Source organism: Mobula hypostoma, chromosome 3, assembly GCF_963921235.1.
Source record: "Mobula hypostoma chromosome 3, sMobHyp1.1, whole genome shotgun sequence".
Classification (NCBI taxonomy): Eukaryota; Metazoa; Chordata; class Chondrichthyes; order Myliobatiformes; family Myliobatidae; genus Mobula; species Mobula hypostoma.
The window spans coordinates 189895109-189913973 of record NC_086099.1 but is presented as its reverse complement, the minus strand read 5'-3'; the positions used below and the strand labels follow the sequence as shown (position 1 = coordinate 189913973).

Sequence of the window (18865 nt, the reverse complement as noted above, 5' to 3'; positions counted from 1 at the left end):
GTGTCTCTCCATCAGATCATCCCCTCAGCCTCCCCGACTCCATGGAAAACAAATCTAGCCTATTTGGTCTCTCCATAAAACTGAATGCTTGATTCCAGGCAACATCCTGGTGACAATCAAAAAACAAAAAATTATGCAGACACTGGAAATCTAAATAAAAACAAATCAAAAATGCAGGAAATACTCAGAAACAGAATCAGATTTATTATCACCGGCATGTGATGTGAAATTTGTTAACTTAGCAGCAGCAGTTCAATGCAATACATATTATAGAAGAAAAAATAAAATAATAAAAATAATAAGTAAATCAATTACAGTATATGTATATCAAATAGATTAAAATCATGCAAAACCAGAAATATATATTAAAAAGTGAGGTAGTGTTCATGGGTTCAATGCCCATTTAGGAATTGGATGGCAGAGGAGAAGAAGCTGTTTCTGAATCACTGAGTGTGTGTCTTCAGGCTTCTGTACCTCCTACCTGATGGTAACAGTGAAAAAAGGGCATGTCCTGGGTGCTGGAAGTCCTTAATAATGGAAGCTGCCTTTCTGAGACACCGCCCCTTGAAGATGTCTTGGGTACTTTGTAGGCTCGTACCCAAAATAGAGCCAACTAAATTTACAATCCTCTGCAGCTTCTTTTGGTCCTGTGCAGCAGCTCCTCCATACCAGACAGTGATGTAGCCTGTCAGAATGCTCTTCACGGTACATCGATAGATAAGTGTATTTTGAGTGTATTTGTTGACATACCAAAACTCTTCAAATTCCTAATGAAGTATAGTCACTGTCTTGCCTTCTTTATGAATGCATTGATATGTTGGGATCAAGTTAGGTCCTCAGATATATTGACATCCAGGAACTTGAAACTGCTCACTCTTTCTGCTTCTGATTCCTTTACGAGGATTGGTTTGTGTTCCTTCATCTTACCCTTCCTGAAGTCCACAATCAGCTCTTTCGTCTGACTGACGTTGAGTGCAAGGTTGTTGCTGCGACACCACTCCACTAGTTGGCATATCTTGCTCCTGTATATCCTCTCGTCTCCATCTGAGATTCTACCAACAATGGTTGTATCATCGACAGATTTATAGATGGTATTTGAACTATGCCTAGCCACACAGTCATGGGTATAGAAAGAGTAGAGCAGTGGGCTAAGCACACACCCCTGAGGTGTACCAGTGTTGATCGTTAGCGAGGAGGAGATGTTATCACCAATCCATACAGATTGTGGTCTTCCAGTTAGGAAGTCGAGGATCCAATTGCAGAGGGAGGTACAGAGGCCCAGGTTCTGTAACTTCTCAAACAGGATTGTGGGAATGGTGGTGTTAAATGCTGAGCTATAGTCGATGAACAGTACCCCTGACATAGGTGTTCGTAATGTCCAGGTGGTCTAAGGTCGTGTGAACAGCCACTGAGATTGCATCTGCCGTTAACCTATTGTACCGATAGGCAAATTGCAATGGGTGCAGGTCCTTGCTGAGGCAGGAGTTCAGTATAGTCATGACCAACCTCTCAAAGCATTTCATCACTGTCAATGTGAATGCTACCATGCGATAGTCATTAAGGCAGCCCATATTATTCTTCATAGGCATTGGAATGATTATTGCCTTTTTGAAGCGAGTGGGAACTTCTGCCCACAGGTACTCCATCAGGACTTCACGTCTTCCTCAGCAAGATTAGCCACAACTATGGGAAGACAGAGTCAACAGCAAGCCTGAAAGAGGATCCTGGAGACTCATAAGACTTAAGTGTCCAATGGATCAACAATTCAATTCATTTCAGACACCTGAAACACTGATTCTGTTTCTCTTCCCACAGTTGCATTAGACCTGCTGAGTTTTGCCAATGTTTTTGTCTTAAGTGGCCTGGTGATCCTTCTTTGAACCTCCTGCAGTGCAATCACATCATTTCTATACTGTAGTGAGCAGAATGATATACAATTGTGCAGCTGTGTGCATAACTAAAGTTTATAAAACTTTACTTTGAACTTCATGGTCTTCTCTTCTTTGGCTAATGAAAGCAAGTATCCTGTATACCTTCTGCATCACCATATTTACCTGTGCTTTCACCTTAGGGGCCCATGGTTATACAGCATTGGCCCAACTTAAACGTGTCGACCAATATGTCTCCTTTAACTTGTTCCATTTACCCAAATGTGACTCATATCCCTTTTAGCATTTTCTATCCATGTACATCTCCAAATATTTTTTTTAACCATTCTAATTATACCTGCCTCTATACCTTCCTCTGGTAGTTCTTTCCATTACCAAGTTTCAAATTCCTGGGTGTCAACACCTGTGGGGATCTATCCTGGGTCCAACATATTGATGCAATTACAAAAGAAGGCATGGCAGTGGCTATATTTCATTAGGAGTTTGAGATGGTGTGTCAGCAAAGACACTTACAAACTTCTACAGATGTACCGCGGAGAGCATTTTAATTGATTGCATCACTGTCTGGTATGAAGGGGCCACTACACAGGATCAGAAAAAGCTGCAGAAAGTTGTAAACTCTGCCAGCGCCATCATGGTCACGAGCAACCCCAGCATCCAGGAAACCTTCAAAGGGTAATGCTTCAAAAAGGCACTATCTACCATTGAGGACAACCATCACCCTCTTCTCATTGCTACCATCAAGGAGGATGTACACACACCCAATATTTCAGAAGCAGATTTCTGAATGGGCAATTAATCCACTGAACCCAAATTAACTCTGCCTCATTATTTTTCCTTTTCATTTTGCAGTACTTATTTAATTTTCTTTTTTATATATACTTACTGTAATTTATAGTTTGTATTATTATGCATATATTGCAATGCATTGCTGCCACGAAACAACAAATTTCACGACATACTGTATACCAGTGATATTAAACCAGATTCTGAAACCTCCACGTAAAAAACTTGCCCCTCAGGTTCCAATAAATTTTTTCTCCTCTCACTTTAAGCCTTTGCCCTCTAGTTTTCTACTCCCCTATCCTGGATTTAAAAAAGCTGACCAGCTACCTCATCTCTGCCCCTCAAGATTTTATAGACCTTTGTAAGGTCACCTCTCAGCATCCAGCACTCCAGTCGCAGCTTATAACTCAAGCTGTCAGTCCCGGTAACATAATTATGAATCTTTTCTGCATCTCTAAATAAATGGTATTTTTCCTATAGTTGGGTGATCAGAACTGTACACAGTTCAACAATGACCTGTGCAGTGAAAAGCTAAAGCCCCGATTCCTGTTCTCATTGCACTGACTAATGAAGGCAAGCATTCCAAATGCCTCTTTCCTACCCTGAGCAGAAGAGATTCTGCAGATGCAAGAAATCCAGAGCAGCTAGTCAGGATGCTGTTCATCGACTATAGCCCAGCATTTAACACCATCATTCCCACAATCCTGATTGAGAAGTTGCAGAACCTGGGCCTCTGTACCTCCCTCTGCAATTGGATCGTTGTCTTCCTAATCGGAAGACCACAATCTGTGCGGATTGATGATAATGTATCCTGCTCGCTGACGATCAGCCTCAGTGCTTAGTCCACTGCTCTACTCTCTATGTACACATAACTGTGTGGCTACACATAACTCTGATACCATTTATAAATTTGCTGATGATACAGCCATTGTTGGTAGAATCTCAGGTGGTGACGAGAGGGTGTACAGGAGTGAGATACCAGCTAGTGGAGTGGTGTCACAGCAACAACCTTGCACTCAACGTCAATAATACGAAAGAGCTGATTGTGGACTTCAGAAAGGGTAAGACGAAGGAACACATACCAATCCTCATAGAGGGATCAGAAGTGGAGAGGGTGAGCAGCTTTAAGTTCCTGGGTGTCAAGATCTCTGAGGATCCAACCGGGTCCCAGCATATTGATGTAGTTATAAAGAAGGTAAGACAGCCGCTATACCTTATGAGGAATTGGAAGAGATTTGGCTCGTCAACAAATAGACTCAAGAACTTGTATAGTTGTACCATGGAGAGCATTCTGACAGGCTGCATCACTGTCTAGTATGGAGGGGCTACTACACAGGACCAAAAGAAGCTGCAGACGGTTGTAAATCTAGTCAGCTCCATCTTGGATACTAGCCTACAAAGTACCCAGGACATTTTCAGGGAGCGGTGTCTCAGAAAGGCAGCGTACATTATTAAGGACCTCCAGCACGTAGGGCATGCCCTTTTCTCAATGTTACCATTAGGTAGGAGGTATAGAAGCCTGAAGGCACACACTTAGCAATTCAGGAACAGCTTCTTCCCCTCTGCCATCCAATTCCTAAATGGACATTGAATCTTTAGACACTACCTCACTTTTTTTTTTAAACATACAGTATTTCTGTTTTTGCACATTTTAAAAAATCTATTCAATATATGTAATTGATTGACTTGTTTATTATTTTTTTCCTCTCTGCTAGATTATGTATTGAATTGAACTGCTGCTGCTAAATTAATGAATTTCATGTCACATGCTGGTGATAACAAACCTGATTCTGATTCTGACAAACACAAAAATGCTGGAAGAATATTGGTGGCTCAGCCAAGTTTCACTGTGACAAGCACTAATCAGGCATCTGCTTAAATATATACAAGTAACATGGAATCCTTAAACCTACCAAAATAAACTTAAGAAGCTTGAACTGAAAGCACCAGGAGATCGCATTACAAAGAGCATGCGGCTTCAGGAAAACACAAGGAGCTCCAAATGATTAACGATTCCCATTAACCAACAATGATCTAATTCAGATGCTTTAAAGACCTCAGAACCCAATGCCCTCTGACACCCCGCACAGGCCCAAAGAGCTCATTACAGTCCTCCACTCTGTATGGCTGGCACCTGACAGGCCAGGAAGATGTAGGGAACTTGAGATCCAGAGATGACTTGAGAGGCCCGGGGAGTCCTTGAGATGGGGAGAATGTTTTGAAAAGTCCTCGGAAACCCTTGAAAAGTCCTTGACGACCTTGAATTCTTAGACCCAGAAAAAACTTTGAGACCAAGAAAACATGAAACTCGAAACCGCGAAGGGTCCTGGAAGGATCTTGCTTACAATGTTTTACACTATTTTTCCAGAGGGAATTAGGATACAGAAGGCTGTACTCTCAATGTTACAGATTGTGACAGCATAGACATGCTCTTATCTCTGAGCTAGCTGGCTTTCTATAGATTTGTCCCCCTTCGCCCACACCTCAGCGAGTTCCACGTACGCCATGACGCTGAACTCCTCTTCCGCTGGCTCTGTCTTCGAGCCTACTTCTTCAGCGAGGACTCTTCCACCCCCACCGATGACCCCTTCTCCCATCTTCAACCCTCCTCCTCTTCATGGACACCCCGCTCTGATCTTCTGCCTGTTCTGGATCACTTTATTGCTAACTGCCAATGGGACATCAACCGTCTCGACTTCACCACACGTTGTTCCCATTCCAACCTCACTTCTTCCGAACGCTCTGCTCTCTACTCCCTCTGCACTAATCCTAACCTTGCTATAAAACCCGCTGATAAGGGGGGTGCTGTTGTAGTCTGGCGTACTGACCTCTACCTTACCAAGGCACAGCGACAACTCGCGGAAACCTCCTCTTATTTACCCTTCGATCATGACCCCACTGAGGAGCACCAGGCCATTGTCTCCCACACCATCACCAACTTCATCCACTCAGGGGATCTCCCATCCACTGCTACCAACTTTATAGTTCCCACACTCTGCACTTCCTGTTTCTACCTCCTACCCAAGATCCACAAACCTGCCTGTCCAGGTAGACCCATTATCTCAGCTTGCTCCTGCTCCACCAAACACATTTCTGCATACTTCGACACTGTTTTATCCCCCCTTGTTCAATCTCTTCCTACCTATGTTCGTGACACTTCTCACACTCTGAAATTTTTCAATGATTTAAAGTTCCCTGGCCCCCACTGCTTTATTTTCACCATGGATGTCTAGTCCCTATATACTTCCATCCCCTACCAGGAAGGTCGCAATGCTCTTCGCTTCTTTTTGGATTCCAGACCTAATCAGTTCCCCTCTACCACCACTGTGCTCCATCTAGCGGAATTAGTCCTTACGCTTAATAATTTCTCCTTTGGGTCCTCCCACTTCCTCCAAACTAAAGGTGTAGCCTTGGGTACTTGTATGGGTCCCAGCTATGCCTGCCTATTTGTTGGCTTTGTGGAACAATCCATGTTCCAAGCCTATATTGGTATCTATCCCCCACTTTTCTTTCACTACATCGACAACTGCATTGGCGCTGCTTCCTGCACGCATGCTGAGCTCGTTGACTTCATTAACTTTGCCTCCAACTTTCACCCTGCCCTCAAGTTTACCTGGTCCATTTCCGACATCTCCCTCCTCTTTCTGGATCTCTCTGTCTCTATCTCTGGAGACAGCTTATCTACTGATGTCTACTATAAGCCTACGGACTCTCACAGCTACCTGGAGTATTCCTCTTCTCACCCTGTCTCTTGCAAAAATGCCATCCCCTTCTCGCAATTCCTTCGTCTCCGCCACATCTGCTCTCAAGATGGGGCTTTTCATTCCAGGACAAAGGAGATGTTCTCCTTTTTTAAAGAAAGGGGCTTCCCTTCCTCCACCATAAACTCTGCTCTCAAACACATCAATCCCATTTCACGCACATCTGCTCTCACCCCATACTCCCACCACCCCACTAGGGATAGTGTTCCCCTTGTCCTCACCTACCAACCCACCAGCCTCCAGGTCCAACATATAATTTTCCGTAACTCCAATGGGATCCCACCACTAAGCACATCTTTCCCTCCCCCCCCCCACTTTCCACAGGGATCGCCCCCATGTGACTCCCTTGTCCATTCGTCCCCCCCATCCCTTCCCACCGATCTCCCTCCCAGCACTTATCCTTGTAAGCGGAATAAGTGCTACACGTGCCCTTACACTTCCTCCCTCACCACCATTCAGGGCCCCAGACAGTCCTTCCAGGTGAGGCAACACTTCACCTGTGAGTTGGCTGGGGTGATATACTGCGTCCAGTGCTCCCGATGCAGCCTTCTATATATTGGCGAGACCCGACGCAGGCTGGGAGACCGTTTCGCTGAACACCTACGCTCTGTCTGCCAGAGAAAGCAGTATCTCTCAGTTGCCACACATTTTAATTCCACGTCCCATTCCCATTCTGATATATCTATCCATGGCCTCCCCTACTGTCAAGATGAAGCCACACTCAGGTTGGAGGAACACCACCTTATATTCTGTATGGGTAGCCTCCAACCTGATGGCATGAACACTGACTTCTCTAACTTCCATTAATGCCCCATCTCCCCTTCGTACCCCATCCGTTATTTATTTATTTATTTATTTATTTATTTATTTATTCTCTCTCTCTCTCTCTCCCTCCCTCCCCCTCCCTCCCTCCCCTCCCCCCCCCCTTGCCCATCCTCTGGCCTTCCCCCCTCCCCCTTTCTTTCTCCCTAGGCATCCCGTCCCATGATCCTCTCACATCCCTTTTGCCAATCAATTTTCCAGCTCTTAGCTCCATCCCTCCCCCTCCTGTCTTCTCCTATCATTTCGGATCTCCCCCTCCGACTTTCAAATCCCTTACTAGCTCTTCTTTCAGTTAGTCCTGACGAAGGGTCTCGGCCCGAAACGTCGACTATTTCCTCGTGTTTGCGTTTCTATAGATCTATTTCATTTGTTACCTGAAAGTTTGGCTTTTGCAGCCTGTACCATGATTTTCATCAAGAGGTTAAATGTAAGGTAGCTTACTCTTGATAGGGTGTCCTGTTGGGGAGGGAGGGGCATAGCTTATTCTAATTGTTGAAAGTTGCTTCCACCATGATTGGTTAGTTTAGAAATTGCAGCTGGTTTTCTCATTGGTTAGCTGCCTGGTGTCCAGGTTCAAATATCCTGGTAGAGAGAGAGCACGTGTTTGAGGTTCTGTCTCTCTTCCTTTGTTTAAGGTAAGTGACGGACATATCCATTGGAAAGGTATGCTCTGTGTGCATTGCTAGCCAAGTATGTTTGTTCAATATTCAGCTTTGTATTGTCTGTAACTCAGGAACACGAATGCTTGGTCAAATTTTTACGTTTGTAAGAAATGATTAATATATTTAAATTCAAAGTCAGTTCACTTCCAGACTCAATTACCAGACCCATGAACCTGATTCAACATTACATAGGTTTACTTCAATTGTGTGTTTGGACACTCCAGCCAGGGATCAGCTTTTGGAGCAGGGGTCTTCAGGGTTGCAAACTCAAATTACTGTTTCAGGAGATACTTGTACAGTGGAACATTTGCAATAATTAGCATGACTCATCAGAGCAGTCAGATGGGAATTATGTACTGTAAAAGGTTAGTCTTTCCCACTGCAATTGTTGGCATGTAAGCTTATTCTTGATAGTGTCCTTCCAAACATTGACTTGTCATTAACAACGATGTACCATTACTTGCAAGGAACATCAGGAAAGGGCAAGTTCTTTAAAGATTTACACTACTGACTTGAATGGTGATTTCAAATGAAATCAAATGAACTTTATTGACAAGCTTGATTGAAGTGCTCAATTGTTATGCTGATCTGAGTCATGGGGCCCCGAAGCTGGGAGCCCAGGTATTGACAACTTGGAAAGCTTGGAACGTGGATTTGAGAATAGGTGGCATTCTCACCTCAAGATGACTGATACCGAAACACTGCTGTTCAACCTCCGCTGTGTCCATTACTTGGTAGAGTCATACTGTCATGATGTGCACTGGCAATATGGGAGCCCAGGTGCGAAGGAAAGACAAACTCTGATGTAGAGATGGCGATGAGCGATTGTTCATCATAATTCCAAAAGAAGATTGGCGAGCAACACAGAGAGAAGTAAGTTCTCAAAACTAGAATACTGTGATTAGCGCTAATCAGCCATCTACTTAAAAATACAAGTAACACTGATTCACTGAGCCTATCAAAATAAACTTAACAAGGTTAAACAGAAAGCACCAGGAGACCACATTAGAAAGAGCAAGTCGCTCGAGGGAAAATTACAAGGAACTCTAAATGCTTAACCAATTCAAGTGTTCTAAAATCCTCAGAGCCCACCACTCTCTGGCATCCTGCAGAGGCCCGGAGAGCTTATTACAGTCTTGGTCCAAATCATCAACTGTTTATTCAGCAGGTTAGGCTGCATCCATAGAGAGATATAAACAGTTGACATTTCAAGCTAAGACCCTGGTGAAGGATCTCGGTCCAAAACATTTGATAGTTTATTCTTCTCCATGGACACTGCCTGACATGCTGAATTCCTCCAGCATTTTGTGTTTGTTGTCTTTATTTCCATGTCTACCTGTGTTGCCATTTTGATGTATCAGTAAGCTTTGATCTCTCTATTCTACAACATTACAACATGGTCTGTGTACCATTCATTGGCACACTTGCCACATTCATCTAGATCCTACTTCAGTCTTAGATAACATTCTTCACTGTCCAGTACACCACTGGTTTTGATGTCATCAAACTTGTTGAGAACATTGTCATTCAAATTTCTAAAAATAGATAGCAAATAGCAGTAGACCCAGCACCAATCACCATGGTTCACAAGTGGGCATAGGCCTCCAATCTGAATAACAACCTCCAGTATCACCCTCTGACTTCTTCCAGTAAGCCAGTTCAGTATCCAATTGGCTCACTCACCCTAGATCACTTGTGTTACAAGCTTATTTGTCATCAACATTAATGACTTCAGTGATTTTGATCGACTGAGTAAGAGGGTTGAGGAATGGAAAATGGACCTTAATTTGGATAAGTGCAAGATGTCAAATCCAGGCAGGACTTTCACAGTGAACAGAAAGACACTGGAGAGTGTTGAAGAACAGAGAGATCTTCAAGTACAGATGCTTGGTTCACTGAAAATGGAGTTGCAGGTAGATCGGGTGGTAGAGTAGGATTTTGGCACTTTGATCTATGTAAGTTAGGGTATGAGTATAAAAGTTGCGAGATCTTACAGAACACTGGTGAGGCCATTCTTGGAGTATTGTGTTCGGTTTTGGCCACTCTGCTGTAAAGACGATGTTGTTAAACTAGAGAGTACAGAAAAAGATTACAAAGATGCTGCCAGAACTTAACAGACTGAGTCAGGGGGAGAGGTTGGACAAGCTAGGACTTTATTCCTTAGAGCATAGGAGACTGTGAGGTGATTTTATGGTGTGTATAAAATCATGAGGGACATAGACTGAGTGAATGTGCTCTCATTTTCTTTGGATTGGGGAATCAAGTTCTAGAGCAGGGGTTTCCAACCTTTTTTTATGCCATGGACTCCTACCATTAACTGAGGGGGTCCATGAACCCCAGTTAAACTGAAAAGACGGGATAGGTTTAAAGTGAGAAGGGTAAGATTTAGTTGGAACTTAAGAGGCATCTTTATTGCACAAAAGGTGATGTCTATTGTAGTGGAATTAGCTGCCAAGAGGATATCACTTTTAAAAGTTGGACAGACACAGGGAATGGAAAGGTTTAGAAAATTATTGGCCAAATGCTAGAAAATGGGACTCTTGGTTAGCATGGACCAGTTAGCCCAAAAGGCATGTTTCGATGCTGTAGAACTCTAACACCATGTAGACAACATCTACCACCCTGCTCTGTCACTTCTTTAAAAACTCAAATTTCTGAGATGCTAAGTTCCCTCTGTTTCCCAATATTCCTTATTGCCTTACTTTCAAGTGCATGCACTACCCTTATTTGACTTCCCAAAATACATCACCTAACACTACTAGAATTAAATTCCATTTGCCTCTACTCCACCCAATATGCCATCGGATCAACACCATTCTTTTGCCTAGGAGTATTCATTTCACATTACCACGACCACCGACTTTCATGTCATCAGCAAACTTACTTTGCAGTCTGCAGTCTTATTTCCTATAGTTAAGCGCAGATTGTTGATGCATATGACATACAGTAAAGGTCACACCACCTCTGGACCTTGTGAGATTCCAATCATAAAACAGACCTCTATACTTATCCTCTGAATCCTATTACCAAATTGACCATGTGTCCACTTTCTAATTTGCTTTGGATTACATGGGCTCTAACCTTTACAGCATGCCTTCTATGTGGGACCATGCTTGAAATAGAAGTCGGTATGATAGTTTTACTGATGCCCACGCAGACTACATCAACTTCACTGTCCTCATCAATACATTTTGCTATTACTTCAAAAACATCAGTCTCTCAACAATAAAGATGTGCACACAATCCCCAATTAACAGCTGCCTTTTCAGGTCCAAATTAATCCAGACTCTCAGAATCTTTTCCAGTAATTCTCTACCATTAATGTTAGATTCACTCACAAATAATTTCTTGCCTTATTTTTGCTGCCCTTCATAAATACAAGTTCTGTAGTTGCTGTCCTCCAGTCATTTGGCTCCTCACATATGGTCAGTGTTAGATTAAACATCTAAGTCAAGGACTCAATCTACTCCCTTACTTCTCAACACAGACTAAGATACATCTCAACAATCCTTGGGGATTTTTTCACCTCATATGCACCAAAGCATCTAAAACCTTCTCCTTTATACTGTATGTTCATATTCTCTACAATATCCCCTGAAATCTTCAAATACAATATTCTTCTCTAGTGATTACAGATGACAAGACCAACCTACATACCCTGGCATCACATAGTTTTCCCCTTGGTCCCTACTCTTTCCCTAGGTACCCTCTTTGCCTGTATGTATATACTTATAAAATGCTTTGTTATTTTCCTTGATCTTGTCTGCCATTGATATTTTGTGGACCCTCTTTGCCTTCTTCCTAATTTCTTTCTTAAGTTACATAAACATTAAAGACATGGAGTGGCAAGATTAGGAGAGGATATATTGATATTCTCATATCGAGAATATTCAGACATATTCAGAATGAGGAATGCCTTGAAAAACATAAAAGTGGATACTGAAAAATGTAAGGAATGAGATTGCTGGGGCTCAGAATAGAGGGTTGTCCTCTTAGACTGGGGATGAGGAATTTCTTCACCCAGAGAGTGGTGAACCTGGGAATTCGCAGCCACAGGCAGCTATAAAGGCCAAGTCTTTATGAATATTTAAGGCAGAAGTTAATAGATTCTTGATTGGTCAAGGTATGAAGGGATATGGGGAGAAAACGGGAGATTGAAGCTGAAAGGAGTAATGGATCAGCCATGTTGAAATGGCAGAACTGATTTGATGGGTCAAATGACCTAATTATGCTCCTCTATCTTATGATCTTGTGATCTATCTTTGTATCCTCAATAGTCATAGCCAAGGTCCCAGAATACCAGAGAATAGCTAATGTTCTTTTGTTTGAGAAGGGCAATGGAAAAACAAGGAAATTATAGGCTTGTGAGCCTTACATCAGTGCTAGGGAAAGTTTTGGAGATGATTCTTAGTGATTGGGAAAGCATGGAGTTTGGGGTAGTGTATACAGTATTGTGCAAGGCAAGACCTATCTCAAATTTCTTTTTTTTTTTGAGTAAGTGACAAGGATCATTGACGAGGTTAGGGTAGTGAATATGTGCATGTGGGCTTTAATAAAGCATTAAATTATACTTTTTGGTAAACCAGTCTAAAAGATTAGGTTCACATGGGATCCACAGTTAACTGGTAAACCGGATCCAAAAATTGCTTGGTTATTAGAAGACAGAGGAGGGGTATTTTTCTGGTTGGAGATCTGTAACCAGTGGTGATCCACAAGGAATAATGCTGGGAACTTGGTTGTTTGTAAAATAGGTTAATAATTTGGATCAAAATGTAGATGGCCTGATGACTCAGTATGCAGATGAAACAAAAATTGTGTCACAATGAGGAAAGTTGTCACAGGATTTAGCAGAATCAGTTGGAAATTTGTTCAGAGAATTGACAGATGGAATTTAATTCGGACAAATGAGAGATGATGTGATAGGTATTTAAACTCCCAAGACATCGATGTTACTGAATGGTGTAATTGTGAATGAAACTGGTCCTAGCTTAAGTAGAAATACCTGTGATGATGAGACATTGACTACTCCAACCCAAGGAATTGATAGAACATTTAATCTTCACAGGTGCTGCCAGTCTTCCAATCTGTACTAGATTTTGTTATTTATTTCAGCAATGGCTGATTAGTCAGCATTGTGGGGCTGATCTGGATTTTGGCTAGGGAAGATGGCATTACAAATGATGGGGCAGGGGAAGGAAGGCAAGTCAGAAGTTAAAGTTAGAGCAAAGAAGAATAACAAAGGCATGATGCAAATATTTGCCACAGTAGTGTAGCAGTTAGGGCAATGCCATTATAGCTCGGGGCATCAGAGTTCAGAATTCACTTCCCACTGCTGTTTGTAAAAGAGTTTGTGTGTTCTCCCCTTAAACTGTGTTGGTCTTTTCTAGGTGCTCTGATTTCCTCCCACATTCCAAAGACACATGGTCAGTAGGTTAATTGGTCATTGTAAACTGTCCTGTGAAAAGGCAGGGGTTAAGCTGGGGTTTGCTGGACAGTACAGCTCGTTGGGCTGGAAGTTCTGGGCTGCATCTCTAAATAAATTTATAGAAACAACGGGAATGTATACGGGAATTGACAGGACATAGGAGCACTGATATACTGCGAGATCTAGGAGAAGTCCATACCTCACTGGAAGTGGCAACACAAGTCAATAGAATGATATGGAAGGTGTGCAGCGTGCTTGCCTCCCTTGATCAGAGTACGGAGTATAAAAGTTGGCAGGACTGATGAAGGGTCTCAGCCCAAAACATTGACAGTACTCTTTTCCAAAGATGCTGTCTGGCCTTCTGAGTTTCTCCAGCATTTTGCGTGTGGTGCTTGGATTTCCAGCATCTGCAGATTTTCTCTTGTCTGTGATAAAAGTTGGCAGATCACATTGCAGCTACATAAAAGCTTAGTTAGGCCACATCTGGACTATATTTTAACCATGCTTATAGTATTGAGGTAAATGCAACTTGCCTAGAATGAGAAATGGTGCATTGGCTGTATTGATGGCAAATTTCATCCCACAAAACAGCAGCAATCCAAATCCTGATAGTACGGCAAATCCAGCTGACACAACTCCCAGAGCAGCAACCCAGACTTTGTTCCTCACACAGTCAAACCTGAAAATAAATTTGGTAGTCCTCTATAAGACACATTTTCATTTAAAATATAAAATAAAACATATCAAAAATGAACCTGACAGTAGCCCATCTTACCTCATGCAAGATGTGATGGAAAAAAAGATCGAAAGAAAATAAGTGACTGAGAACAAAGGAATGATTTTTTCAGAATTTCCTTCAAATTCTTCTTGCCTTGATATTGATGTGAAATAAGACACCTGTAAATTAGGGACAAATGTTATATAATTATAAGTACTTCCAAATTATTCTCGAGCAAATTTCAACCAACCTCCAAAAGGACTTGCCACTTCATGATGAAAACAATTAGTTATTAAATTTGCATCAAGTAGTTGCAACAAGAGGCTTAATTCATATTTAAGAACAAATTGCTTTGAAAGCATGTTAAAAACATTAAAGCAAATATTGACCATTCACAAGGAAAACTAATGGCCTTTTTTGTTGAATTTAACCTTTGATATTCATATGCATAAGATTAACGTTGAAGAATAACATCTTTACATTTTAGTTTAACCAGTTACAGAAACACAAAGTGAAATCATACAATATCAATCAGTAACTACTGAATAGAATTTGATGTCCGCATTCAATAGTGTATTACTCTAGTTTGGAGTTCAGTAAAAAAGAGACTTTATTTTGACAAGCATCATGATATAGACCGATACTTTCACTCCATTTAGGTTAAGATTTTACGTCCTTGGGTATGCCAAGCAACATTTTGCTGAATTCCATTTGATCTTGAAATTCCCAGGGATTACCAAGGACCAGAAATTCATAAGGAACTGTGACAGTAATAAAGGGGAAACAAGAATCTGGAGTCTGAGGGATCTGTAGAAACAGACCTATCTCCAAAGACCTTCCATAATCTACAAGGTGAAATCCAAGCATGTGTTGCATTTCTCTCTGCTTTCTTTGAGGAGTGCAGATCCAACATCACTCAAGAAATGAGACAGTATCCAGGATAAAGCCGTTTAATTATTTGGCATCTTATCTATCACTCTATACATTCATTCTCTCTGGCACTGCTGACCCTATTTTAGTGAACACATGCTGTAAAGTGAACTGCTTATGTTTGCAAGATATCCAGCAAGCTACAGGAGGGCAGGCATTACTGCTGCCTGGTAGGCCACATATTTTATGCTAGGTTTGAGATCTTGATCTTTAGGTAGCTAAAGGCTCTGCTGATGTAGTGAAGGCAATGGTGTATTTCATCCATCATTCATTGATAAGAAGTCACCAAGTTCTAAGAATTGGTCTATATTTCCATTAATTGCAGGAGGACAGTATTGTACAGCAGGGTCTGATCAGTAGAAGAACTTTGTTTAGTGCATATTAAGCAAAGGCCCATTCTACCTTTGCTTCAGTGAATGAGTCAACAATGAATTGGAACCCATGAAAAACAAAATTTGCAGATGCAGGATATCTTGAATAACAGCATAAAATGTTGGAAGAACTCAACAGGTCAGATTGCATTTGAGAAAAGAGAAAGAATTAGCTTTTTCAGGTCTGGCTTCTCCATTAGAATTGAGAAAGAGGGAAACAGTTCTTAAAATTTCCGGCACTGAGTCTGACCTGGTGGTGCAGAAGGGTGGGACGGAGAAGAGGAGAGCTGTCGTCATTGGAGACTCTATAGTTGGGAGCAGACAAGAGATTTTGTGGACGTGAGGACACCCGTATGGTTTGTTGCCTCCCGGGTGCCAGGGTCCGGGATGTCTCTGACCGGGTGCACGACATCCTGGTACGAGAGGGAAAGCAACCAGAAGTCGTGATACATGTTGGGACCAATGATATAGGCAGGAAGAGGGATGAGGTCCTGAAGTGTGAGTTTTGGGAACTAGGCAGAAGGCTGAAGAACAGGACCCTAAGGGTGGCGTTCTCAGGATTACTGCCAGTGCTACGTGACAGTGAAGGTAAGAATTGGAGGAGATGGCAGATGAATGCGTGGCTGAGGAGTTGGTGCAGGGAGCAGGGTTTTAGATTTTTGGACCATTGGACCTCTTCTGGGGAAGATGGGACCTGTACAGATTGGATGGATTGCACCTGAACTCGAGGGGGACCAATATCCTTGCAGGTAGGTTTGCTAGCATGGTTCGGGAGGGTTTAATCTAATTTGCGAGGGGGATGGGACCCAGAGCGATATAGCAGTGAAAGAAGTGCATGGAGTAAAGCCAGATCTAACATATAGAGAGGCTTTGAGGAAAGAGAAGCAGAATAAACGGTGTAAAGACAATAAGGTAGAAGGGCTGAAATGTGTGTACCTCAATGCAAGAAGCATCAAGAGCAAAGGTGATGAACTGAGAGCTTGGATACAAACATAGAATTATGATGTAGAGGCCATTACAGAGACTTGGCTGGCACCAGGGCAGGAATGGATTCTCAATATTCCTGGATTTCAGTGCTTTAAAAGGGATAGAGAGGGCGGAAAAAGGGGAGGAGGGGTGGCATTACTGGTCAAGGATACTATTACAGCTACAGAAAGGGTGGGTAATGTAGCAGGATCCTCTTTTGAGTCAGTATGGGTGGAAGTCAGGAACAGGAATGGAGCAGTTACTCTATTGGGGGTATTGTATCAGCCCCCTGGTAGCCCCAGAAATACAGAGGAGCAGATTGGGAGACAGATTTTGGAAAGGTGCAAAAATAACAGGGTTGTTATGATGGGAAACTTTAACTTCCCCAATATTGACTGGCACCTGATTAGTTAAGTATGATCAGGACAGATTCCTGTCACAGTATGTGGACAGGCCAACTAGGGGGAATGCCATACTAGATCTAGTACCAGGTAATGAACCGGGTCAGGTCACAGATCTCTCAGTGGGTGAGCATCTGGGGGACAGTGACCACCGCTCCCTGACCTTTAGCATTATCATGGAAAAGGATAGAATCAGAGAGGACAGGAAAATTTTTAACTGGGGAAGGGCAAATTATGAGGCTATAAGGCTAGAACTTGCGGGTGTGAATTGGGATGGTGTTTTTGCAGGGAAATGTACTATGGACATGTGGTCGACGCTTAGAGATCTCTTGCAGGATGTTAGGGATAAATTTGTCCTGGTGAGGAAGATAAAGAATGGTAGGGTGAAAGAACCATGGGTGACAAGTGAGGTGGAAAATCTAGTCAGGTGGAAGAAGGCAGCATACGTGAGGTTTAGGAAGCAAGGATCAGATGGGTCTATTGAGGAATATAGGGAAGCAAGAAAGGAGCTTAAGAAGGGGCTGAGAACAGCCAGAAGGGGGCATGAGAAGGCCTTGGTGAGTAGGGTAAAGGAAAACCCCAGGGCATTCTTCAATTATGTGAAGAAAAAAAGGATGACAGGAGTGAAGGTAGGACCGATTAGAGATAAAGGTGGGAAGATGTGCCTGGAGGCTGTGGAAGTGAGCGAGGTCCTCAATGAATACTTCTCTTCGGTATTCACCAATGAGAGGGAACTTGATAATGGTGAGGACAATATGAGTGAGGGTGATGTTCTGGAGCATGTTGATATTCAGGGTGAGGAGGTGTTGGAGTTGTTAAAATACATTAGGACAGATAAGTCCCCGGGGCCTGATGGAATATTCCTCAGGCTGCTCCACAAGGTGAGGGAAGAGATTGCTGAGCCTCTGGCTAGGATCTTTATGTCCTTGTTGTCCACGGGAATGGTACCAGAGGATTGTAGGGAGGCAAATGTTGTCCCCTTGTTCAAAAAAGGTAGTAGGGATAGTCCAGGTAATTATAGATCAGTGAGCCTTACGTCTGTGGTGGGAAAGCTGTTGGAAAAGATTCTTAGAGATAGGATCTATGGGGATTTAGAGAATCATGGTGTGATCAGGGACAGTCAGCATGGCTTTGTGAAGGGCAGATAGTGTCTAACAAGCCTGATAGAGTTCTTTGAGGAAGTGACCAGGCATATTGATGAGGGTAGTGCAGTGGATGTGATCTATATGGATTTTAGTGACAAGGTACCACATGGTAGGCTTTCTCAGAAAGTCAGAAGGCATGGGATCCAGGGAACTTTGGCCAGGTGGATTCAGAATTGGCTTGCCTGCAGAAGGCAGAGGGTCATGGTGGATGGAGTACATTCAGACTGGAGGCTTGTGAATAGTGGTGTCCCACAAGGATCTGTTCTGGGACCTCTACTTTTCGTGATTTTTATTAATGACCTGGATGTTGGGGTAGAAGGGTGGGTTGGCAAGTTTGCAGACGACACAAAGGTTGGTGGTGTTGTAGATAGTGTAAAGGATTGTCAAAGATTGCAGAGAGACATTGATAGGATGCAACAGTGGGCTGAGAAGTGGCAGATGGAGTTCAACCCGGAGAAGTGTGAGATGGTACACTTTGGAAGGACAAACCCCAAGGCAGAGTACAAAGTAAATGGTAGGATACTTGGTAGTTTAGAGGAGCAGAGGGATCTGGGGGTACATGTCCACAGATCCCTGAAAGTTGCCTCACAGGTGGATAGGGTAGCTTATGGGGTGTTAGCTTTCATAAGTTGAGGGATAGAGTTTAAGAGTCGCGATGTAATGATGCAGCTCTATAAAACTCTGGTTAGGCCACACTTGGGAGTACTGTGTCCAGTTCTGGTCGCCTCACTGCAGGAAGGATGTGAAAGCATTGAAAAGGGTACAGAGGAGATTTACCAGGATGCTGCCTGGTTTAGAGAGTATGCATTATGATCAGAGATTAAGGGAGCTAGGGCTTTAGTCTTTGGAGAGGAGGAGGATGAAAGGAGACATGATAGAGGTGTACAAGATAATAAGAGGAATAGGTAGAGTGGATAGCCAGCTCCTCTTCCCCAGGGCAACACTGCTCAATACAAGAGGACATGGCTTTAAGGTAAGGGGTGGGAAGT

General features: G+C 42.8%; 1 protein-coding gene across 2 annotated transcripts in view; it reads right to left on the bottom strand.

Moving 5' to 3' along the window:
* Positions 1-18865, bottom strand: part of LOC134344460 (patched domain-containing protein 3-like) — a 38919-nt gene that overhangs the window by 7066 nt on the left and 12988 nt on the right. For both annotated transcript variants that reach the window (XM_063044289.1, XM_063044290.1), the window contains exons 2-3: positions 14121-14242; positions 13879-14024 (exon numbers count right to left, since the gene is read on the bottom strand). In XM_063044289.1, coding sequence (XP_062900359.1) covers positions 13879-14024; positions 14121-14242 — 268 coding nt within the window. The remainder of the gene's footprint in view (positions 1-13878; positions 14025-14120; positions 14243-18865) is intronic.